The following is a 26,716-nucleotide window of genomic DNA, read 5'->3' as shown; positions in this document are numbered from 1 at the left end:
AGCAGCATCCACAGGAGGTAGAAATCTAAATTGTGTAACTCCACTTTTTCTTTAAGAAGGCAAAGTCAGTTTTAAAACTAAAATTAAGCTTCCTCATTTCATCATTCTTTTTGTTGGCAATGATTTCATAAGATGAAACTACAGAATGTTGGGGGAACTTAATATAAGTCTGGATGCCACTTATTCCACTCATAGGGATGTTTTTAGCATTGCCAAGATCCAATGTGAAATGTAAGCATCGAGCAAAAACTATATGCAAGGTTTTAACTAATTCCCAAGAAATTACCATAAATCACTCTGTCTAAAGAATACTTCATAAATACACTTTTCGGAGTGCAAAGACTTCCAAGCCCAAAATCTGAGTCAAATACAGCATTCTTCTGATTAACTAAGTTTCAGATGGCAGTCACAAATAACAAGGCATAGCTTATTTCCTCTATTTCACAACACTTTTAACTGAAACACATGTAAAAGAATGTGACCGTAAAGACAGAGAATTTTGGCTGTAGAATAACAGTGAAAATTATAGATTGTAAATAACTTTCCTAACAAACAGCAACAACAGTTTTACACCACTGCTCACTGTAGTATCTGTATAACAAAGTCCTTTAATGCTGTTGCAATCTACCACTGGAACTGCTAATTGGTTCTTAGAGTCAGAATGTACATACCTAAATTTATCCCCAGATGACATCACATTACTGTTACTCTACAGAGTCTTTGCTGCGAAGCATGACACTGAAAAAGTAACTGCTGCCCTATATAATTCTTAAAATAAGCAATTTCAATCTTACAGCTTTAACTTTCTCATAAAAAATCACTAGCAACTGCTATACCAAATTAAGCAATTCATTTCTGGAATGTTTTAACAAAGTAATTTATTTTGCATTATAAGTGAAGGTAATACTAACACAGTGTTGGGTTTTTTAATTTTAAAGAGATACTAAAATTCCCAAACAACCTTAAATTGGTTAGGAGCTTAAACTACTGAAATAATCCGTTAAATATTTACAAGAAAAAAAATCTGAAGTTCACAGCACCATACCTGTGCCCTTGCATGAACTTCCGCAAGGAGACCTGAGCACTGCTGTTCCAGATACTTTTTGTGTTTCTGCCAGCAGCTTTCTTGTGCTTTCATCTGTTCAGCCATTTTGCTAAAAGCATCTTCCTGGCTCTGCTGAAGCTCCTTCATAGTATCAGACTTGTTCTTACAAACATATTCTAGGTGAGATACCTGTGTGACAGGCATTTAACAAGAAATTCTTTTACCTCTCAAAACACCTTTTACTTTAACTGTAAATATTAATTTAAGCACAGACTATTCCAGGATAAAATCTAAATTGTCATCTCTTCAACATATTTATTAAAACTAAGTAAAAGCCTTTCACAACAGATTACTTACTTGAATCTTGCAACAAAACTTAGACATTTTGGAACAATGAATTTTCCTTGGTTTCAATTTTGCCATCCTTACATCACCTTGCAGATATCTGTTTGTCACCTTTGTTGGAAACCTGAACTGGACACTTCCCATATTTTTTTAAAACAAGTGTATTAAATCTTGTGCTGCTAAATTAGTAATCTGAGTATACCAGTCCTTTATGAATTTGCAAGGATTACAAGTGAAAATGAAAAAAACAGCACTTAATTTTATTTTTTGTTTTATTGGAATGTCAAGACATTCCATATTAAAATAATTTCAGAAAATTTTAGCGTACAGAATGTTTTTCTCACAAGTTGCTCATTAGTTTATGATGTTTTCAACTAGCATGAAGGGATTCACGCTCTGGTTTAACTTTGCAGCTCCCATGCAAACTAAATGGAGGAATGAATCAAGCTAACAATGACCCCTAAATACACATGCCTACACTTTGTTACTCGAGAATATCAGCAAGATACCTTCCAAATAGATCACACAAAACTGCAGGAGAAAAATTTTGTTCTCAGAAAGCAGGTACAACACAGGTAACAACACTGCCCCAATTCCCTGAAAAGCTGGTAAGTACATGAAACGAGCCCTGGAGACCTCACAATCAATCTCAATAACCATACTAAATTAAAAAGCAAGAAACAGTAAGACATGACCCCTCCAAACACTGCCAACAATGTTCACTCCCTTCCTTTCCATTCCCTTTCCTTCTCTACTTCAAAAGGAAAACAGAAATTTACATCGATCTGCATTATCCAGATTTTATACTATCCCTCTTTAGTAACTTCCATTGATTGCTGGGGTATTTACTAAATGATGAGCAGAGTCAAAGCGATTCACTGTAACCAGCCCTGTCCCTTACTCAGGCCAGAAGAGTGGCCACAATTCCAGCAGATGAGCAACGTCCGAAAGAGCTTTTCCCTTCCTATGCCTCAAGAAGAAAATGTCAGGGCAGCCACAACTTGGAGTAGCTCTACTAGACTGTGGGACTGGCCTGATCAACAGAGCAAGAACATGAACTGAAATCCTAAAGAGTGGCATACGTTCGTCTGCGGAGCCAATTTAAGTTATTTAAAAAGAGGTCTCTTCTTTCCTAAAAACGCAGGGATCACTGGGGAGAAGGGCCACATAAGCTTATTCACATTAAAATCATACAGAAATGTACAGCTTCTCCTTTAAACAAATAATGAGTTGTTTTATAAAAATAAGTATTTTCTATTGTATTTCTGAACACAAATTTCATAATCCAAAAGTTACAATTAAACGAAAAAACCACATTTTTTCAGATAGTGCCTCTGAATCATAAACAATGTAATTTAAAGACTGTGTTCCTGGAGTAAGTGCATTTTTTTTCTGTTTTATGCTAAAATAAAGACTTGCTTTATTAGTGTAAATGACTAAGTTCTTTGAATTGCCTCATCAGTAAGATTAATTTATTTTCTTTTAATTAGGTCCCTGTGGCTAATATTGGCTAGTACTATTAGCATGTCCTGAACAGAAAGTAGAGCTCAGAGACTTCATACAGACTTCAGTCACATTTACATGCCCACAGCAATGGCATCAAACTGAGTTGTAGACAAGCCATAATTAATGGTATTGAATTATTAACGTCCAAATTCTTTTTGAAATAAGATGAATGTCAGTCCTTTTTAATGATACTGTGATGTGGACAAATGTCACTGAATTTAATAGAGGTAGCTAGTGCCTAAGGACACTTACCTTCTCATTAGCCCTGTTGAGGTCTAAGATCAGGACATCAACATTCTCCTGCAAGACTGCACAAAGCTCAGACCAAGAGAATCTATCTAGGATGCCTTCTGGTTGTTTTATAAGCACACAGCCTGCTACCAAATGCTGGTATAAGCTATGGAGGAAGGTTAGCTTCTCCTGAGACAAAAAGAAAAATTAACTGTTAGATCTGAACAGTGTTAGAATTCAAAGAGATGCATCGTATGTGTAGTAATGTGAGCTGCACGCAGATGAAAAAAACCCACAAAGCTCATTCTCAAAGCTTTTCAAAACTCCTCAATTCCTTGTTAATATTTGCAGTCATACATATTAAAGCGAGAGTAAGAACACAATTTTTACAAAATTTGTCTAATTAGACATAGTACATAAATAAAGAAAACCCAATCCTGCAGCGGTCACAACCATAACCTGTTACAGATAAAAATTTCCCTGCTATTATGAGATGCAATTTAATCATTCACATTAACACTTTCAGGTACATTCAAATTGTACCCACTTCCAATATCCACACAACACACAGAAAATTGTCGATTGGCTTGGCAGTTTACAATACACTGTTTATACAACTATCACTCTGAAGTCTTTTAAAAATTGTTTTTTGCATGGATTATGTATGACTAAATAGCTAGACAACATAGGCTTACAGCTTCATCTGTTAAATTCCACAAGCCATGCCTCATTCATTTACACTGATTTTAGTCAGGAGTATAATAAACTGATGCAAGTTATAAATAAACTTTGGCAACAATAGCATGGACCAGAAATTCCAGCCTTCATCCTTTTACTACATATATGCAACTTAGCAACCTTGATTAAGACAACAATAGAAAGCTGCACGTCAAAAGCCACAAGAAACAAAGCCTTTATTCAAAGTCAGTAAACCATTGTAAAGGTTCCCATTGTTTTCCAGGGGCTTTGGATGTGGCTTTACATTAAGAAATTGTGGATGACCGAGATGGGGAACTATGTTTTTTCTGAGCCCTTTCCATTATACTTAGGTGCAATTTTTCTCACAATTATTTCGTGGTATTTTAGGCAACAAAAAACTGTAGTTTAGTTTAACTCTGTTTCTAGCAGATCTCCTCATTTCCCAGAGAAAATCCAGTGTGCCACCATCATTACATTTTTGCTTGAGCTGTGATAAACCAAGGACTATAATTATCCATTTGGCATGAAAAAAGGGATCCCAAAACCCAAAAACATTTCACACATGTTGAATGCAACCACAGCATTGTAGACATGCTGACTTTACAATATAGCCAGGCTTCTAGATTCCTTCACTTTAATCATTATCTGATGTGTATAACAATTCCAGCTGCTTCATGTGGACACTATTTAAATACCAGACTGTAAAAGAGGTGGAAAGAATGTTTTCATTTTACTCAGTTGGCATCCATGTCCAAATTTGTGGAAGTAATGAGCTCAATATGCAGGACAACTATGATACAGAATATCATTGCTATTGCTAGTACGTAACAGCTGTATTAGGAGGGAAAAAGCAACAAAATTAACATCTGTAAACAAATACAAGGAAATAGATAATAGTTCTGAAATAAAGACTTTGTGAAGCAGTTCCTACATATAGCACACCATGATGAGCTAAAAGGGTACAAGTAAGAGTTTCTAGGTTTTTGTGGCACGCAGGCAAAACTACCTCAATTCCACATTTGCTATCTAGCAATTGCCATGTGAATCAGTAATTAACAACACATGATGATGATACTATTGTATGTTCCAATTGTAAAATATTTTTGTTAACTTTCAATTTGAAAGAAAGAAATAATTGTTCGTCAGGCGTAGCTCTTTAAATAAACTCAGTTGTTCAAAAGTTCAAAATACTGGAAGGGTTAAGCTAGTTAAGTTCTGATATAGAAGGAAGGAGAACAAATATGTGCTGAGATCTTGTAGATATTAAATACATATTTCAAAATACGTATCTTAAAATCATATTTTGTGGATAAATCTGTTAAGACTAAGAGTAACCATCTGATGTATGTAAATGTATAAAGTTGAGATTAAATAAAGACTCTATTTGACAGTCATCTTGTCTCTGGTAATACCTCCATATCCTTCTGGTAAGCCCTGGTAAGCTTCTGGATTTCATTTTCAGATTCTGTGGCACGTACTTTCTCCCTCTCCCAGCACTGCCGTACATTCTGTAGTTCCATTTCTAAAGTTCGTATAGAAGTCTCTCTGTCTGCACACTTAATGTGCAGATGGCTTAACTCTTTATTGGCATCAGCCAGGTTATCCTGAGCTTCCTGCAGAACAGAGCAGAAAAGCTCATAAGAATTTTACTCTATGAAATGTTACCTTAGTCCAGTGCTCAGCGTCTGAGGAAGTGAACAGTCATATAGCCACATGTGTTCAGAAGGCTCCAGGCTAAGCTGACTGTATCTTGTCAATAACAGAATTTCAAAACTCACAATAGTTCTTCTCCACAGCTTGTAACTAGACGGCATCAGAAATCCACCTCTGAGAGTTAAAAGCTCCATGACGCAGCAACCTTCAGAGTCCCCTCTACCCCCACAACTGAGATGAAGAATGCATGGATGCAAGTTATCCTCTGCAGAGTGGAGAGCTCTCAGAGCTAGTGAAAAGATACATTATTTTCCTAAGTAAAGCTCTGATCCGTTACAGCTGAGTTGGTAAGCAACACAGCTGTTGTTACCCACTGTATTATTCTTTATCTGCATGATAAAAAAATGTGAGGGCTCTCTTTGGAGGTTTGACCATGGGAAGAACTAATAATCAGAAATGGTCATAAATACAGTCATTATGTTACCACTACCATATCTCACAAGGTAAACAAAGAACTTAACACACTATCCCTTTTCAGCCAAAAGATTGATGAGGTGGAGTGGACAGATACACGTGCTTTCCTCTCTTACAAGCACTGGACGTCTAGCACTGATAAAGTTTGCTAAAAGTCAAACTGAAAACGTTGTTTGTTTTTCATAAAATCATAGCTGCTTATACAGCAAATATAATCGGAAAGATACTCTGAAACTCATCAGACAATGACAACTTTTATTCTTCTTAATGAAAATATTAAAATATTAAAGCAATGTTAAATTTCTAACACAAATGTTTTCAGACTGGATCTAGTTTTCACTCACATATACAATTTTATTACCAAAAATTTAAAAAGCTCAGAAACTGGTGTACTGCATAAAAACCAGTACTGTCTTTGTGTAGCAAATTCAGTTTTTGCATGAAGAATACAAGTATCTGCTGCAATGGGTTGCTAAATTTTTAGGTGCCTTACAAAGGTGCTGCAAAAGAAGAAGTAGTCTTAAGACTTCTGAACATAAATTAGTAAAGAAAGTTCAGATCAGATGACAAGAGATCATGTGCAAGTATCAATTAATATGAAGATTAAATGAGTGTTGCAGCAGTATCTGTGACTAAACTGAAGTGATAAAGCAGCATATCCCCAGCAAAAGAATCTGAGAAACACTAGCAGTAGAGACATTCTATTTTGGCAATAATATAATACACTGCTAGTTGGTAGATTGTTTAACCATGACCTCAGGACTTCCTCACTCCATTGGCCACCGATGTAACTAGATAGGACATTACGTAACTGGTGTGTCAGCCAAAAACAGACAAAAAAAATTCTTGTTCAGAAACTAAAGAAAAGTTCTCAAGTGTTTTTATCAGCTCCCAGGTAGATTTTACTCTAAGAAATTTTAGGCTGCACATTGTACAATTGTTAAGGATGACCTGATGCTTCATACATGCATTAACTTGTCTGATAAACACAAACAAAAAAAATAATTAACAAAGGAAAGGACATCTTTAATAAAATGTGCTTGCATATGAACAGAGGTAATTAAATTCTCTTCTCCTTTTCTTGAGAAAACAGCTAAGAGAAAAAAAATTACTGATGCTGATTTCAATGTAAAACAATACTTTGCAAATTGATAAATCTATTTCAAATTATTTCAGAAGTGCAATCATTGAAATGATCAGGTATGTAGTCTAAGGTCATCACCAGAATAAAGCAGCATGGTTTCACACAAGCCTGCAACGTAAACTAGTCTGCTGAAAAGAATACAATGATACAGAGACTTATTCTGGTAAGAAAAAAAGATACCTTAAATCCAGAAAGACACTTTCTGCAGAACTTTCAAATTTTACGTTAAGTTCATGAAACCATACCTTAAGGTCTTGACTTAAAGCACACATTTTCTCTTTGGATATCGCAAGTTCTTTTGTCATCTTTTCACACAAAGCCTTCGTTTTCCCAAGCTGTGAAAAATACGGAGGTTAAACAGGCATTTACAGAAAGGCTACATAACCACTTGAATATAAAGGAAGAATTCTGTATATAAATATTAAAAAAAAAATGTTTTCAATTCTTTTGACAATATTTATAACTCCATACAATCTAAATAATGTACCATTACAAAAGCACTAAATAACTCTCTTAAAATTATTTAAGATAAATAGCAGTGGCAGAATCCCCAAACTCAGTCCACTATTAACTTTCCCATTAACTCTCAAAATATGTGACAAAAACACAGACTTTGAAATGCATTTGAAAATGTAATAAATTCAGATTATGATTTGGGGAGTGGTTTGAGAAAACAAGTTTTCAAAGTCAGTGGCCATTTGCAGAAACTGTCCAGCTACGAGCACGGTCTCTACTTTTGACTGAGCACTGGACAGTACTTGCACACCCGTAAAAAATCAGCAATGTTTCCAAGAGGCATAGTGACTACTGAACTGTTTGTGGTGTTACAAGCAACCACCTTAGAGGTAGCTCATGACCATAATGTGTACTAGCTTCACTTTCCACTTTCAAAAAAGATAACAACACATCATTATAATCGGTATCTTTTTTAACCTGATGATGAGGTTAGCAATATAAACGTCTGAGAGAAAGCATTGAATAGAAATGTATTATAGTGCAGGTTACTGCTGGCACTTGAGCACTGAGCAGCAATTCAGAAGTAAAAAATCCCATTTACAAAATTTACAAATTACTTTGGAAATCATATTTTTGTTTGATCTCAAATCAGGAGACCTGGCAGAACCCTTAGAAATAATTACAGTAAATTACAGAATGTTACTGGAATATTTCCAGTCTTTTTGTTGGTTTACTAGCCTTCTCTGTCTCCCCAAATGTATTCGAGCCTCTGTGCTATACAGAAAGTCATAAGTTTGTTATCTGTCAAAAATAGAACACTTATAGACCTTTCAGTCGCACAAATGAACTAGATTGTTTAATCTAATGTTTAACACAGTAAGTTAAAGGTGACAGATGACAAGTTCACCAGCATATTTAATGTATACATACAGGTGTACATGTGTATTAATAACTCCATCAATATGTGGGGTCTTGTTAAAAATCTCTCTATAAAAAGAACCACTACATAATTACTCAAACCTAAACCCTTACTGCTCTGTATTAAAACATCCTGTTTTTATTGCACAGTGCCCTTCATAGTCCCTTTGTGCATTATTGTATTATTAAAAAGTTTTATTACTAAACATATCTAATATATAAAAAGCCAAAAGCGGCGTTATCTATGGGGGCAGGGGTAATCAAGAAGGACAGAGCACTGCACCATGAAGGTGCTTGGTGATCTCTGGCTCCGTATGACAACTCTGGGGTCAGTCACACGCAGTCCTACTGGGAAGTCTTGTGGCAGGTCATCAGTTGGTCCTGCTCTGCTTGTGATTAATTTTCCTGGACAGTTCATTCTTCTTTCTGTCAGAATACTCTCTTTGATTTCTTAGCAGCCACCCCCTTGGTCTCCCCACTGCTGTCTCTGGCACAGTTTCACAACAAAGCACATCACTAAGCCAAAGCCTGCTGAGTCGACTTTTCAACTGTGCTGCCTATCACGTGACATTCCTCCTCCCAAATAACAATTCGCTGTGGGTAATATGTTCCTACTTACTCTGCAGCTTCCAGACTTGGGTCTCAGAAGAGTTTCTTAATGACTATACACATCGGTTCTCTTATCTCACTGGGAAAGACCTAACAGTGCTTGCTGTTTACAAAAGTATAATTGTTTCTGTGGTCACTTATTTTTGCGCCCATTGAACAAACTCAAAGGTCTTGCGGGAAACCGTGCTTTTCCCAATAAAAGGGGCAAAGCCAATATACTTTTCTTCTGTTTTTTCCTTTTTTTTTTTTTCCTTTTTAAACTTTCTGAGTGACTAGCTAGACTATGTATTTGTCAAAACAAAAGACAAAACCTAGAAATGAAAAAACAGTACTGGCATTTTTACAATCTTATCACACCTTACCTTTCTGTATTTGTCAATTTTATCCAAAGATAAGCTAATCACAAGTTTGTACAGAAAGCTTTAACAGTGCAGTTAACTTCTCTCTGCAGCCTTAAAAGCCACAAATTCATAGAACACACACACCAAGAGGATTAATTTAATCACATTAGCAATACAAATGAGAAAATACATGCAAGATTGTGACTTTTCAGTCAGTGAAATAAAAGGCCAGTAGGACTGCATGGAAAACATTTGGTTTTTTCCAAGGGTAAGACTTCCAAAACTGAAATATTTCCATTATTGTCTTAGATAACTTAAAGTAAGTATTGTCACAATCCTATTTTACTTGAAAAGACCTCAAAATAGCATCAAAAGAGATTTCACCATAAACACACTCATCTCAGAAAATTATGCCACTTTTTAAATGTACAAGGGCATGTACATTTACTTAACTGATACCAATGACTGTTGAGGCTCAAGTGTGGCGTATTTAGGAATATTGCAGTATACACTGCCCAACTCTTAAATCACCTTTTAACTGAAATCCTAGATAAGAATGGCTCATTTTCCTGAATGTTTATTGAAAATAATAACCCCAACAGGTTTCATAAGAAAATAAAAACAAATTAAACTACAAAGAAAAAAAGAAAAAACCTCTTCTCCCTGTCCCCCCAAATGTAAGTGAAACTTCACTGTAGGGCAAGCTTAGAGAAATAGTAGTGACAGAGATTATCTCTTTGGGTATACATGAAACTGTCAACTCAACATTCCCACTCTTCCGACCTTTTCTACAAGCAAAGCGTACGTACGGCTGCAGGCCAAAGGCAATACATACAGAACCAAACAGTGCAAGTGTTACCTCATTAGATGTATCTTCCAGCTTGTTCTGGTAAGCTGTCAAGGTACACCTCAAAGTCTCAAGGACAGAGGGGCTCAGAGGTTTATCTTTGTCCTTACAAGTGCCTGAAGAAAAATACAGAATGAAAATTAAGCCTTAAAGCCATAGAGACAAAACTACTCACCCTGGATGAGAGGTATTAAAATTAGTTAGGGCTTCAGTAACAATATGAAACACTGAACAGCAGTCTTGTTTGCCACAGGAGACGCAGAGATGCAGCTGAATAGCCATACTTTCACAGCAAATACAGCTGAAAGACATTTGTATAAAAGCTTTAATACAAGATACTGAACTGTAAATTCTGGATTACATTTCTACCTAATGTATTTGGTATGCAGTCTCGCATATAATTTCTACTGTGGTCAAGTCTGTGTCATTCAGTCAGACCAGCCAACTTTAAAACCACACAATAATACACTTTGAAAAACATGTTGCCTGAAAGTTAAGTATGTTACACTTTCCCTGCCGTTATTTTGATGTTGTGACTAAGCATGCATATTATAATGCAGTACTTCATTTACTCAAAGCTTTACTAAGCCAAAGATCACGTGACTATGTTATGCTTGGAGAGGTCTTAAAAACCTTTTAAATGATCTTGAATTTCTTTCCAAAGGAAATAATAAAAAAATTTATTATCTGTCTTCAGAGTCCTACATAATGTTTCAATTATAAAACTTAAAGCTGATATATCCATTATATACACACTACACTTATTTATTAAACCTTTAGACAGAGACTTCTGATCTGGTTGCCTTAATTAGGGACATATGAACAAGTTTGAGCATTCCAAAGCCCGTAGTACAATGTGCTAAGAAAGCAAAACAATACTGTATTGATCAAGAGGTCACAAGAGGTCAGCTGATATTAAATTTCCAAGAAGAAGCTATTCATTTTTTTCTGGTGTTACAGCAAAATACCAGGTTATTGACAGATTCTTCTTCTCAGCATTATTTATATTAGTATGCAGCATTTACAAACTTATTTTGTAAGAAATTATAGTATCCTCTGTTCCATGAGTCTTAACATGTTCTATAAGCAAAACTAACTTTACCAATGCTTATTTTGCAAAAAGAATTAAAAAAATCTGTGGCATTTGAACTCCAGAGAGCCTAAGCAATCAAAACTCCCAGCAGAACTAAATGATGATACAGGTGTTTATCACCTCTGAAAGGTCAGTGTCACTAAGCAATTTACCTAGGGTGACTCATAAAGTCAAATCAGATACTAAACTCTAAGCCTTTTTGTCTCTCCATAACACTTTGTCAGCTAGAGGAGGTGCACTTACAGACTTGCAGATTGTTTGTTTGGTTTTTTTTTTAAGAACCCTGTGGTTAGTGTTATGTAATAAGCATTATATTCTACTCAAAGCATTACACAAAAATGATAGATTTGTCCTGTAGGCTATACATAATGCATCAATGGTAGTCAGTGGAAAACTTACACATATGCACAAGTTGGAAAGTATTGCCAACAGCCGTTCCAAAAGTTTTTTCAATTAATTAGCCTCCTCTCTCCCAACCCTTAATAACAAAAAGCATAGAGTACTATTTAGGTTGGACACTAACTTTTCACTTTGACTTATCAGCCAGCTGTTACTGCCAAAGTCACACCTAAGTCACACCAATGCAGTTTTGCAAGATTGCTTTCAGAAATCTGGAGCAAGATCTGCTCTACAGCACACGACTGAATTTAAAAAGAACACACATCCCAGTGACAGACTTTTGCTCTATCCTATCAGCCACTCCAGTGGACACCTATTTACCACAGTTTCTAAAGGTCTACAGAGCCAGGGAAAAGCAAAATCTTAATGAGACTCCAGTGCCTTTAACCAAACTTCTGAGTCCTAGAGGTGTCCCAAATAGCAATGTTACACTTAGAATCAACCTAATAAGAACTGGTAAAGTCTGACCTTTTGTGAGAAGTTTACATTTCACATTTAAGAAAGATACTAGTAACACCTTACTATAATTTTTACCACTTAACCACAGCTATAGTTAAGGATGCACAAAGGTCCAGTCCTGTCTTCTCAATTACAAGAGCGACTTCTCACTAATACCCATTGTAGGAACATTTCGCTCTGATTTTGTTGCACAGAAAAAAGAAAATACTATTATTCCATACTTCTATCTCTAGAGAAGTTATAACTCACAATTCTCATTCAGTTGAAAATAATACCTATTAAGTCAATCTAGGGGTTGTCTTCAATACCATAGTTTTCATCAAGCTGTCGAAATAATGTATCTTCATTTCTAAAGTCTCAATCTGAAATGCTGTCACTGAAACATGCCTCTTAATTTACATCATGTTTGCCAAAACCAGACTTTTGCCAGTAAACTTTCCATGCTGGCATTCCGTGCCTTTGCTGCAGGTCTGTTTTCTAGGCAGCCCAGTCTGCCCACATAAATCATAGAACCATAGAATGGTTTGGGTTGGAAGGGACCTTAAAGATCATCTAGTTCCAACCCCACTGTCACAGGCAGGGACACCTTTCCTCTAGACCAGGTTGCTCAAAGCCCAATCCTATCTAGCCTTAAACACTGCCAGGGAGGGGACATCCACAACTTCTCTGGGCAACCTGTTCCAGTGTCTCACCACCTACACAGTAAAGAATTTCTTCCTAATATCTAATCTAAATCTACCCTCTTTCAGTTTAAAACCATTCCCCCTCGTCCTGTCACTCCATGCCCTTGTAAAAAGCCCCTCTCCTGCTTTCCTGTAGGCCCCCTTCAGATACTGGAAGGCTATGAGGTGTCCCTGGAGCCTTCTCTTCTCCAGGCTGAAAAGCCCCAACTCTCTCAGCCTGTCTTCATGGGAGAGGTGCTCCAGCCCTCTGATCATCTTCGTGGCCCTCCTCTGGACTCACTCCAACAACTCCATGTCCTTCTTCTGTTGGGGGCCCCAGAGCTGGATGCACTACTCCAGGTGGGGTCTCAAGAGAGCAGAGTAAAGGGGCAGAATCACCTGCCTTGACCTGCTCGTCACGCTGCTTTTGATGCAGCCCAGGATACGGTTGGCCTTCTGGGCTGCAAGTGCACATTGCCAGATCATGTTGAGCTTTTCGTCAACCATCATCCCCAACTCCTTGTCGTCAGGACTGCTCTCAATCCATTCTCCACCCAGCCTGTATTTGTGCTTGGGATTGCCCTGACCCACATGCGGGACTTTGCACTTGGCCTTGTTGAACTTCATGCGGTTCGAACAGGCCCAGCTCTCAAGCCTGTCAAGGTCCCTCTGGATGGCATCCCTTCCCTCCAGTGTGTCGACCACACCACACAGCTTGGTGTTGTCAGCAGACTTGCTGAGGGCACACTCAATCCCACTGTCCATGTTGCCGACGAAGATGTTAAACAGGACTGGTCCCCATACTGACCCCTGAGGAACGCCACTTGTAGTGACAACTCGGATATTGAGCCATTGACCGTAACTCTTTGAGTGCGACCAACCAGCCAATTCTTTATCCACCGAGTGGTCCATCTGTCAAGTTCATGGCTCTCCAATTTAGAGACAAGGATGTCATGAGAGACAGTGTCAAATGCTTTGCACAAGTCCAGGTAGATGACATCAGTTGCTCTTCCCCTATCCACCAGTGCTGTAACCACGTCGTAGACGGCCATCAAATTTGTCAGGTTCCACCTTCCTGCACCAGCTGAAAACAAGCCTGTGGCTTTAATACTGGCCAAATGTTGTCTGTCTTCATACAACTATGCAGGAGACCTGCAACATAATCCAAAAGCACTCTCTTGCTGGAAAGGTTCTACTTCAGCAATGAGGGAAAAACAACCCAATGCTTGAAGCTAAGGCCTCCTTGGAATTAAACCTTGCAAGAGAGGTCAAGGACAACAGAAAGGGCTTCTTCAAATACATTGCAGGTAAAACCAACACTAGAGGCAATGTAGGCCCACTGACGAATGAGGTGGGTGCCCTGGAGACAGAGTATAAAAAGAAGGCAGAGTTACTGAATGCCTTCTTTGCCTCTGTCTATACTGTTGGAGGCTGTCCTGAGGAGCCCCGGACCCCTGAGGCCCCAGGAGAAGTCAGGATAGAGGAAGAGTCTGTCTTGGTTGATGAGGGCTGGGTCAGGGACCAATTAAGCAACCTGGACATCTATAAATCCATGGGCCCTGATGGGATGCATCCGCGGGTGCTGAGGGAGCTGGCAGAAGTCATTGCTAGGCCACTCTCCATCATCTTTGCTAAGTCACGGGGAACGGGAGAGGTGCCTGAGGACTGGAGGAAAGCGAATGTCACTCCAGTCTTCAAAAAGGGCAAGAAGGAGGACCCGGGTAACTATAGACCGGTCAGCCTCACCTCCATCCCTGGAAAGGTAATGGAAAAACTTGTACTTGGTGCTGTCTCTAGGCACATCAAGGATAGGGGGATCATTAGGGGCAGTCAACATGGCTTCACCAAGGGGAAGTCATGCTTCACCAACTTGATAGCCTTTTATGAGGACATAACCCGGTGGATAGATGATGGTAAAGCTGTGGATGTGGTCTATCTCGATTTCAGTAAAGCATTTGACACAGTCTCCCACAGCATCCTCGCAGCTAAACTGAGGAAGTGTGGTCTGGATGATCAGGTAGTGAGGTGGATTGGGAACTGGCTGAAGGAAAGAAGCCAGAGAGTGGTGGTCAGTGGGACTGAGTCCAGTTGGAGTGTCTAGCGGAGTCCCTTAAGGGTCGGTACTGGGACCAGTACTATTCAATATATTCATTAATGACTTGGATGAGGGAATAGAGTGCGCTGTCAGCAAGTTCGCTGATGACACAAAACTGGGAGGAGTGGCTGACACAACGGAAGGCTGCGCAGCCATTCAGAGAGACCTGGACAGGCTGGAGAGTTGGGTGGGGAGAAATTTAATGAAATATAACAAGGGCAAGTGTAGAGTCCTGCATCTGGGCAAGAACAACCCTATGTACCAGTACAAGTTGGGGACAGACCTGTTGGAGAGCAGCGTAGGGGAAAGGGATCTGGGGGTCCTAGTGGACAACAGGATGACCATGAGCCAGCAATGTGCCCTTGTGGCCAAGAAGGCCAATGGCATCGTGGGGTGTATTAGAAGGGCTGTGGTTAGCAGGTCGAGAGAGGTTCTCCTCCCCCTCTACTCTGCCCTGGTGAGGCCGCATCTGGAGTATTGTGTCCAGTTCTGGGCCTCTCAGTTCAAGAAGGACAGGGAACTGCTAGAGAGAGTCCAGCGCAGAGCCACGAAGAAGATTAAGAGGTGGAACATCTCCCTTATGAGGAGAGGCTGAGGGAGCTGGGTCTCTTTAGCTTAGAGAAGAGGAGACTGAGGGGTGACCTCATTAATGTTTATAAATATGGAAAGGGCAAGTGTCATGAGGATGGAGCCAGGCTCTTCTCAGTGACATCCCTTGACAGGACAAGGGGCAATGGGTGCAAGCTGGAACACAGGAGGTTCCGCATAAATATGAGGAAAAACTTCCTTACAGTGAGGGTAACTGAACACTGGAACAGGCTGCCCAGAGAGGTTGTGGAGTCTCCTTCTCTGGAGACATTCAAAACCCGCCTGGACACGTTCCTGTGTGATATGGTCTAGGTAATCCTCCTCCAGCAGGGGGATTGGACTAGATGATCTTTCGAGGTCCCTTCCAATCCCTAACATTCTGTGATTCTGTGATTTGCCCAGTATCACCTCAGAGTTTGGGGGAAGAATTCTGGGAAAATGCCAGGTTCAATAGGAGTCTGACAGGAAGTATACAAGTGAGTAAACTCTTAAACCTGCTGCTTCAGTCTTTCTACTAACATTATTGGGCCTGGCTAGGATAGAGTTAATTTTCTTCATAGCAGCTCTTATGGTGCTGTGTTTTAGATTTTTGACCCAAACAGTACTGATGGCCTTCATTAAACAGTGATACTAACTCAAAGCAGCTAAGACTCTTAGCACTTTAAACTCAGTTCACTTTTTTTTCAGATTACTACAACCACAAATTTTTTTTCTGAAATGAACGTGATCTTCCCTGAGCACAAACCCTGTTGCTGAATAACTGCAAAATATGATAAACTGAACAGGGACAAACTGAAATCATGCAAATTGCCCAATAAGAGTAACAATACTGCGGAAAATTATAAAGGTCACTTAAAAAGGAGGAGACATGGATTTATGCTCGTTCTTTTGGAATGTATAAAGAAAAAAATAACTTTTTAAAATACCTTGGTTTTTAATCTTAAAAATATAAAGTCTTCTCTTCTTTTTCCTGTATAGCCCAATAATCACAGCCCAAGCAGCACTTAAATGAAGGGGCTGAACCTGTAATATTGACAGATTTTTAAATACATCTCTCAACCACTTGAGCTGAAAGTTAAAAACAAAAACAACAAAGAAAGACTGCCCAGACAGCTGTGGCTCATGTAGCCCCTCATCTGCTAATTAGACTACAAAGATTTATTTAAGATTTTTACTCTTATTGGCATCTAGGCCTTCCCATTTCAATATGATTACATTAAATATTTTTTTTGAAAATTGAAAAACATACTGTTACATAATAAATTTGTAAATACAACACAGTAAGGCAATAGCATTAAAAATTTAAGTTTAAAACTTAGAAGTGTAGTAAATACGTAGAACAAATGTCTTAGTCAATGTTCATTTTAATATTAGTCATACAGACTTAATCCACAGCAGAGTTAAATTTTACTTTCTGCCTCAACTGAGCCTCTGCAGAGATGCTGAAGCTTAAAAAAAAGATCTCTTTAAATAAAAATCTTCTAAAGTTTACCTTTAACAAAGCAAATTAATACTGAAGTTACTGTTATTGAATCCCTAATATTACAGAAACAGGTCAAAGCTGTTCTCTGCGAGGTTTACTACTAGGGAGAACAGAAATCCTACCCAAAAGACAATTACTGCTTTGAAAACTACACTTTGGCAGCAGCATCCAGCTCCCCCCAGAATTGCTGAAGCCCCTCTGGGCATGTAGAACTTTGCAAGATTGAGGAAAACATACAGTTTTGAAGAGCTTTTCAGTCTGATATATCTACAGTAAACCTACAGGTATTACCCACAGGAATTACATTCATAATTACAGAATAAAACTGACAACAGTTCCCAAATAAAAAAATCACATAGCCCATGTGAGAAAATCAATGCATCACAGATTCAAGGCTAAGCTTTTAGGAAAATAGAAATTTCCAGAAGTTCCTTTATTCAATTTTAACAGTACCAGGTCCCCCAAGAAAAATCTTTTTGTGAAGGTACAAAAAAAACGCATCTTCATTTAAAGGTGCTAAACAACCCATTTAAGACTACTGTTGGTAAAAAGTGCAGAAACATATAATCACAGTTTACATAAAATAAACCCATTTGCTCTTTAAGCAACATTTTGCCTGTTTTTTTCCAGTTTACTTGCACTGTAAGTTGGAAGCATTTTGTGTCTAGTATGTCATTTTCTAACAGGAACCACACAGAGAAAACTTTTATAGATAGTTTTAAATGAAGATTTTTAAAAGTGTACTATTTTCACCTTTAAAAAATTACTAGCTTTGATGTTAAAGTTTAGCTTGCTTATGTTAGCCACTATTTCAAAAGCTTAAGCAGGGAGCAGTTTGTTGAGTTTGGTACAATAACTATGTATAAAGCTAGGCAGCAGAGTCACAACCACTTACTTACAATTAATTTTAATGAAAACAAGAGAAATATTTGTTCTGTATTAGATCAAATGAATGCAATATTGTACTAGTCCACAATCAACAGTAAAAACTATTGTGTTGTACCATGTATCCTACACAACCTTTTTGAATATATGACCTTTAAGTTGCTGAAGGTTGCCTCAGAATTTGGCTCAGTTCAGGCAAAACATCTGTTCCCTTTGCAGGTATACTGTAAGGACTTTTTTCTCAGTTGGATTTAGAGCACAGCAAGTAAGCCCTTTTCTGACCAATCATATACACCCCAGCATTTGTAAATCAAGCTCTGGGCTGACAACAGCAGGTCCACATTCCGTCACCCTTTCTCAGCTAGCAAGGCCATTTGACTGCTGTGAGAACTGCTCTTATCATGTCATCAAATCAAAGCATGTTGAGAAGAGGGAATGCAAGAGGCATCTGCAGAATTCCCACAATGTAGTGACTTTGGAACATTGACAGATGCATCTGTCATTTTATACCTTCAACTAACCTGCTGTCCGCTGGCCTGACATAGCAAAGCTGTCCAAGAGTAACTCCAGCTCTCTCACGTTGTTTTCATACGTCTCTGTTAGAAAGACCCAGTGTTTCTTGGCCTATATTTGACAGGAGATACAGACAAGACAAGAAGGGAAAAAAGGCAGCCCATTAAAATAGTAAACAGAAGAAATACAGATCACAATGGTATTTTTGTTCCCCTTTAAATCTAAATTCCTGCTATGTTTCTTATTACTCCTTTTCTTGAGCCAAGAGACCTAACATGACATCACAAATAAGTAACACAGAACCCTGAAACACACTTAAAATAGAACTAAAGGCTTCAGGTAGTCAAAAGAAAAAAATGGTTGTGCTAAAACCTAGTCTTGATCTTCTTCTGCTTTAAAAATATCTTAATGAACATTAATTAGCTGCTGCCCATCTATGCAAGCAACAAAATCTATTGTTACACCCTACAAGGGCATCCAGAAAGACACTGAACTACTGGCAGACAGGCTAGAAATTCATGATTTGGCACTCAGTCAAATCCCACACCTATTCTCATTGCAAACCTGCCTACTTTAATTGTTAGTATCTTCCATGCTTGATAGTGATTTCTTCAATATCAAAAACTCCTCCTTACGCATGGAATATAAAGCAGCAGAGTCCTTCAGCTCCTATCACTGAATTTTCTTAAAGAAAGCTGTTCACTAAGTGCAGCCTATTGTTCAAATGAAGACACCAGCTTTATTCTGAGGGCAGAAAGGTCTTACAGCAGATTTTTTAAACACTACAATAGAAAGACTATATCAAATCATTCCTTCAACTTATATCTGATATTAAAGCTTGCAATTTTCAAAGACACGCATCCGTAATTTCAGAAAAGTCCAAGGTCCTCTTGGACATACGTAGTTCTGACTTCTCAAAGAAATGTACAATTTTAGCAGCTGACTGACAAAAAGTAATACATCTCAGCAGTTTATAAAACAAAAAAAAACACCATCAAAACCTCCCAACAACCCCTCCCCCCAAATCAAGAGGAAACTAGATTTTAAAAACATCACAGTTTTTTTTATGACAAAGGTTCTGCTCAAAGATCTCTTATTACTTTTTATTACTCCATTTATTTTTATTCTAAATTCTAACACCTGTTTGAGTAATTTCCACTTCTACTTGGTAATAGAAGGTTACCTTTTTTGTATTGAGAAAAATCTTATTGTTTTCTATCATATCTATACACTATTGCTTTAGTTATGTTTGACTGCATGTGTAAGGATCCCATCAATTTGTCATGTGTGGGAAACATCCTCCCCATGAAAACTGCTACATACTGGTAGCATATAACTGTCAGGCTAAAAAACCAAGAAATGCATTTAATTCTCTGCAGTGTTCTTCACTACTCAGTTTAAATATTTTATGAATTTGCTTTACTCTTTCAATTTTAATTATATGTACTGTATATCAACTAATATATTATTCATATGTGTATTTCAATGTTAGGTCCCCTGTAGCATTTACACGCCTTTCCTTGTGTGAGAGTTTGTACTACACTTCATAAAGAATTTCCAAACCACTTCTACATATTCAAAAATAACTGGTTTAATTCTTACTATATAAAATTATTTATATAAATAGAGCTTGTAATTGCTGAGCTCCAGTAAAAATATTTTATGGGATGCAAACACATTAAAATAATTTACTCATGTACTGATATCATCAGACCTCACATACTACAAATAAGAAAATATAAAAATATGATGAGCCTTACAACAAAATAAATACTCTTTTTACATAAACCACTCCAGCACAAGGTCAGACTAAATCTTCCCAAAAAACCTTTTCCCATAGAAAAGACAAATGTGAGAATTTTCTTCAATCTCCTCATCCAATTTTTTCATTTGGTTTAGTTAATTTGCCACTATTTAGTCAGTATATTCCAGTCTATTCAGCCTTCATCACTTCTCTGTGCTTTATTTGCTAACTGCATCTACACTTCCTAAGCCAATTTCAGTCTCTTTTTCAACAGCAATAAAGATCAAAAGGAAGTTCCTTACACTAGCCAGTTGTTCTACACTTCAGCTGAAAAGTGTTTAGCATCTTTCCTTTCTAACTCCCATTTTCAATCGCTGTCCCATTATCAGAAATTGAAGAAAAATACTGTAAACTACAGTGCTGGAAATCCAGGCACAAGTTAAGAGTCCAAAAGGGTCTGAACAAATCGATCTAATTTCTTATGTCTCACTGACATGTATCTGATAACAATGTGTGTGTAGAGTGCTAAAATCACGGACTAATTTAAGCTGACAGGACCTCTGTAGGTCATCTGGTCCCACTCCCCACTCAAAGCAGGGCCATGCTTGAAGTCAGGTTAGGTTGCTCAGAGCCTTGTCCAGTCAAGTTTTGAGTATCCTCAAGGATGGAGTTTCAACAACCCCCCCAGGCAACCTGCTCCAATAGCGCACAATCCTCACTGTGAAGCTTTTTTTTTCCTCTTATAGGTAATTAGAATTTCCCTAAAACTTCTGTTTCCTCTCATACTTTCACTGCACAGTTCTAAGGAGAGTGTAGCTCCATCTTCTCCGTAAACACCCACTTGATAGTTCATGGCAGTAGCTATAACTCTCTTAAGTTTTCTTTTCTTCAGTCTGAATAAACACAGAAAGTATACATAACTCTTTACTTTGAAAAGGAAAATGGAGTCCACAAGTGTAGAAGTCAAACATAACCCATCGAAGCTGCTGAAAGATATCATAGAACCATAGAATGGTTCGGGTTGGAAGGGAGGGACCTTAAAGATCATCTAGTTCCAACCCCACTGTCACAGGCAGGGACACCTTTCCTCTAGACCAGGTTGCTCAAAGCCCAATCCTATCTAGCCTTAAACACTGCCAGGGAGGGGGCAGCCACAACCTCTCTGGGCAACCTGTTCCAGTGTCTCACCACCTACACAGTAAAGAATTTCTTCCTAATATCTATTCTAAATCTACCCTCTTTCAGTTTAAAACCATTCCCCCTCGTCCTGTCACTCCATGCCCTTGTAAAAAGCCCTTCTCCTGCTTTCCTGTAGGCTCCCTTCAGATACTGGAAGGCTATGAGGTGTCCCTGGAGCCTTCTCTTCTCCAGGCTGAAAAGCCCCAACTCTCTCAGCCTGTCTTCATGGGAGAGGTGCTCCAGCCCTCTGATCATCTTCGTGGCCCTCCTCTGGACTCACTCCAACAGCTTCATATCCTTCTTCTGTTGGGAGCCCCAGAGCTGGATGCACTACTCCAGGTGGGGTCTCAAGAGAGCAGAGTAGAGGTCACCTGCCTTGACCTGCTGGCCACGCTGCTTTTGATGCAGCCCAGGATACGGTTGGCCTTCTGGGCTGCAAGTGCACATTGCCAGATCATGTTGAGCTTTTCGTCAACCATCACCCCCAAGTCCTTCTCCTCAGGGCTGCTCTCAATCCATTCTCCGCCCAGCCTGTGTTTATGCTTGGGATTGCCCCGACCCACGTGCAGGACCTTGCACTTGGCCTTGTTGAACTTCATGCGGTTCGCACAGGCCCAGCTCTCAAGCCTGTCAGGGTCCCTCTGGATGGCATCCCTTCCCTCCAGCGTGTCGACCACACCACACAGCTTGGTGTCGTCGGCAAACTTGCTGAGGGCACACTCAATCCCACTGTCCATGTTGCCGACGAAGATGTTAAACAGGACTGGTCCCCATACCGACCCCTTATGAACACCACTTGTCACTGGTGTCCACTTGGACATCGAGCTGTTGACCATAACTCTTTGAGTGCAACCATCCAGCCATTTCCTTATCCACCGAGTGGTCCATCTGTCAAGTTCATGGCTCTCCAATTTAGAGATAAGGATGTCATGCGGGACAGTGTCAAATGCTTTGCACAAGTCCAGGTAGATGACATCAGTTGCTCTTCCCCTATCCACCAGTGCTGTAACCCCGTTGTAGAAGGCCACCAAATTTGTCAGGCATGATTTGCCCTTAGTGAAGCCATATTGGCTGTCACCAATCACCTCCTTGATTTCCGTGTGCCTCAGTATAGTTTCCAGGAGGATCTGCTCTATGATCTTGCCAGGCACAGAGGTGAGACTGACTGGACTCTAGTTCCCGAGTCTTCCTTTTTGCCCTTCTTGAAAATGGGGGTTATGTTTCCCCTTTTCCAGTCAGTGGGAACTTCACCAGACCGCCACAACTTCTCAAAAATGATGGATAGTAGCTTAGCAACTTCATCTGCCAGTTCCCTCAGGACCCATGGATGCACCTCATCAGGTCCCATGGACTTGTGCACCTTCAGGTTCCCTAGATGGTCTCGAACCTGATCTTCTCCTACGTATATTCTGCCAGATCCAGCTATTCCAGGAGATGAGATTACTTTCCTCTCAGCAACTCCATCCATCATCATATTTGTGTTAGGGGATGCCATTCCTATAGAACTACTGGAAAGGTACTGGTGTGAGTGTTCCCTAGATTACTTCAAATGGGAAATCAGGTGACAAAGTGCTAAAGCCTTTACTTTAAAGATCCTGACCAAATTCAAATATTAACAGGAAGCATGAAGGAGGTGGAAGCAGGCATAGGTGACCTGGAAGAAACATAGAGACACTGTCCAAGCATGGGGAGATGTGCTTAGGAAAGCCAAAATCCACGTAAAATTGAATCCGGAAGGGATGTGAAGGGCAACAGGAAAGGCTTCCTGAAGTATGCTGCTAACAAAAGGAAGACTAGGCAAAATGTGGGCCCACTGCTGAATGGGGCAGGCGATCTGGTGACTAGGACAGAGAAAAGGCCATCTCAATGCCTTTTTCACCTCAGTCTTTACTGGTAGAACCTGCCTTCAGGAATCCCAGGTCCCTGAGATCAGTGGTAAAGTCTTCTTGTGAAGTCTGCACGAACACTTGAGAATTTAAAATTCTCAAAATATATTAGGAGTATTTCCTATACCCCCCAAACACAATTCCCTCCCTCACAAAATATTCAGAATAGGAGGCTAGAAACCAAACAATATGGCAGCAAAGTCATACTTTCTGAACCCAGAATATATGCTGAATTGTAGCATATACAATGCTTCCCCAAGTCAAACTTCATATCTTTAAGAAGGTTCCTACTATCACAAAACACCCCTCGAGGACAAAAGAATTTTTGGTAGAAAAATGTGTTTGGCAACATATTTACTTAACCATCAATTCTAAAACACAACCACACTTTTAAAAAAATTAAAGAGAAGCCAAGTATTTTTCATTTCAAGTACTGTAGGCTCCAACCAGGAGAAAATCTTTTTTCCAAATGCTTTGTATCCTTATCTGTAAGGATAACCAGAATTATTAGGAAAACCTACTACTTATAAAAATTATTCCGCCCACTGCCAGAATTATGCTAATCTTCCAGAAGTAGAGTATTTGCATTTATCTGGGCAATTCCCTACCATCTGGGTTGCAGAGATACTTTCCTTAACTATTAGTATTCAATTTTGGTATCATTCCATTGCCTGTTCCACGACAGAAATGAAGTCCCATTGTTTTTTTAGCACTTTCCAAAAGCCATTGTTGAATAAAATAAATGCAAACTCTACGCACGCTTCCAGAATAGCCCACATGACCTGATGCTGCAAATGTGCATCTGTATCCCAAGTTCAATAATGCTGAAAAAATAAAACATGTAGGCAGCAGTTTGAGGCCTTTTCAAAATTAGCTTATCAAAACCCCAGTACTACTATGCAAGGAACTTGGGTCTGGTCCTGCAAAGAACTGCCATTATTCCAAGAGGAATTTTCTCTCCATTGTTTACAGTTACAGGGATTTTCCTGTGGGGCTTTCTTGCACAAGGACTAATTCACCCACTCAGTCCACAGTACAAATCCCATCTGGTGATGGCAGAGCAAGAGCCAAAGGCAGAACTATCTACACAGACACCAAAAAGCAGTACGTTCAGATACTGCTTGAAAAGCATTTGGGTAAATTCTTTACAAAAGCATCAGAATGTTCACCAGGAATGACCTTGGGGGAACCAAATCAAAGCATTTACAGAAACAGGCTCCAAATGACTGCTTGACAGTTAACACAAAATGGGTTTTACTTGAGTGATGTTCTGTAAAGCAGAATAGTGACACAGATCTTAAGCAACCAAGCATAAATTGCAGTATAAAAACCAAAACAAAACCCTTACTGACAATCTTCCTCCTTAGGCTACTACTTATTTTTGCTCAAGTTATCTAACTATTCAATACTTAATAGTTTCTTTATTTTCTTACATTAGCTAGAATTTTCCCAAGTCTATAAAGGGGTCTTTAAAAAAGTGTCTAACCAGGTGTAAATTAAATACAATTTCTCAAGAAATTTAGTGTCTCAATGACCTGAAATAAAATTAATCAAAAATGCTCAAGTTTTATATGGAACTATTCTAGTCCCCTAAAGAGAGATTTGTAACAACCTTTTGGTGGGAGAGAACGTTTTGAAGTATCTGTTTGGTTTTTTGCATTTGTTTTTTTTTTTAGTCAGAGAAACTTTTTTGAGAACTGGTAAATTTAAAAGCATTTTTTAGAGGCCTATCTTCAAACACTGGGACATCACAGCTTGAGTGTCCTCTTGACAGAATTGGTTTCTTTGTAGAAGATCATTTAAGCATATGCTTCAGACTGGTCCTCTTAAATTAGAACAATAACAGAAGTAGCATCTGGGTAGGAACACTCCACCTCTGAGTTAAGGCAAGCAAAACAAGAATCAAGGTAACATAACATTTAACAATCATTAGCACAAAACTAAAGACGACTTTACTCGATTTCAGTAAAGCGTTTGACACAGTCTCCCACAGCATCCTCGCAGCTAAACTGGGGAAGTGTGGTCTGGATGATCGGGTAGTGAGGTGGATTGTGAACTGGCTGAAGGAAAGAAGCCAGAGAGTAGTGGTCAGCGGGACAGAGTCCAGTTGGAGGTCTGTGTCTAGCGGAGTTCCGCAAGGGTCGGTACTGGGACCAGTTCTATTCAATATATTCATTAATGACTTGGATGAGGGATTAGAGTGCGCTGTCAGCAAGTTCGCTGATGACACAAAACTGGGAGGAGTGGCTGAGATGCCGGAAGGCTGTGCAGCCATTCAGAGAGACCTGGACAGGCTGGAGAGTTGGGCGGGGAGAAATTTAATGAAATATAACAAGGGCAAGTGTAGAGTCCTGCATCTGGGCAAGAACAACCCCATGTACCAGTACAAGTTGGGGACAGAGCTGTTGGAGACCAGCGTAGGGGAAAGGGACCTGGGGGTCCTAGTGGACAACAGGATGACCATGAGCCAGCAGTGTGCCCTTGTGGCCAAGAAGGCCAATGGCATCCTGGGGTGTATTAGAAGGGGTGTGGTCAGCAGGTCGAGAGAGGTTCTCCTCCCCCTCTACTCTGCCCTGGTGAGGCCGCATCTGGAGTATTGTGTCCAGTTCTGGGCCTCTCAGTTCAAGAAGGACAGGGAACTGCTAGAGAGAGTCCAGCGCAGAGCCACAAAGATGATTAAGGGAGTGGAACATCTCCCTTATGAGGAGAGGCTGAGGGAGCTGGGTCTCTTTAGCTTAGAGAAGAGGAGACTGAGGGGTGACCTCATTAATGTTTATAAATATGGAAAGGGCAAGTGTCATGAGGATGGAGCCAGGCTCTTCTCAGTGACATCCCTTGACAGGACAAGGGGCAATGGGTGCAAGCTGGAACACAGGAGGTTCCACTTAAATTTGAGGAAAAACTTCTTTACTGTAAGGGTGACTGAACACTGGAACAGGCTGCCCAGAGAGCTTGTGGAGTCTCCTTCTCTGGAGACATTCAAAACCCGCCTGGACGCGTTCCTGTGTGATATGGTCTAGGCAATCCTGCCCCGGCAGGGGGATTGGACTAGATGATCTTTCGAGGTCCCTTCCAATCCCTAACATTCTGTGATTCTGTGATTCATTCTGTGATTCTGTGACTGTATCTCAGTTCTTCTAAATTGAAAGCAAAGGCTCTGTTCACAATAAATTGTCTAGATGAGATTTGCATCTTTGCCATTGAGTACCAGATTCTACTCCATGGAATTTGTAGAACAGCACCATAATCTTCACGGTGTTTCATTGTCTGTTCAGTCAACACTTAAGACACTTCTCTTAAAGAATAATGGTTAATGCCTATGTCCAGGAACTAGTTTCTCAAACACTTCTGTTCTGACTTTCAGCGTACAATAACCTACAAGGTTATTACAGCTAGCCGATATGTATACAGCGTGTGACTGCATGCATGGCTGTAAGAGAAAGATTTATATGCCACACAGAA

At 39.4% G+C, this 26,716-nt stretch overlaps 1 protein-coding gene across 1 annotated transcript in view; it reads right to left on the bottom strand.

Annotated features, from left to right (window-relative positions):
- CCDC171 (coiled-coil domain containing 171) overlaps window positions 1-26,716 on the bottom strand; it is a 135,524-nt gene that overhangs the window by 69,238 nt on the left and 39,570 nt on the right. The window contains exons 10-15 of the mRNA XM_068423283.1: window positions 18,454-18,556; window positions 10,281-10,384; window positions 7,343-7,432; window positions 5,239-5,439; window positions 3,149-3,316; window positions 1,046-1,234 (exon numbers count right to left, since the gene is read on the bottom strand). Of these exons, the coding sequence (XP_068279384.1) occupies window positions 1,046-1,234; window positions 3,149-3,316; window positions 5,239-5,439; window positions 7,343-7,432; window positions 10,281-10,384; window positions 18,454-18,556 (855 nt within the window). The remainder of the gene's footprint in view (window positions 1-1,045; window positions 1,235-3,148; window positions 3,317-5,238; window positions 5,440-7,342; window positions 7,433-10,280; window positions 10,385-18,453; window positions 18,557-26,716) is intronic.

This window comes from Nyctibius grandis, chromosome Z (genome assembly GCF_013368605.1).
Source record: "Nyctibius grandis isolate bNycGra1 chromosome Z, bNycGra1.pri, whole genome shotgun sequence".
Classification (NCBI taxonomy): Eukaryota; Metazoa; Chordata; class Aves; order Nyctibiiformes; family Nyctibiidae; genus Nyctibius; species Nyctibius grandis.
The sequence above is the reverse complement of the archived record's forward strand: the minus strand, read 5'-3'. Positions and strand labels throughout refer to the sequence as shown.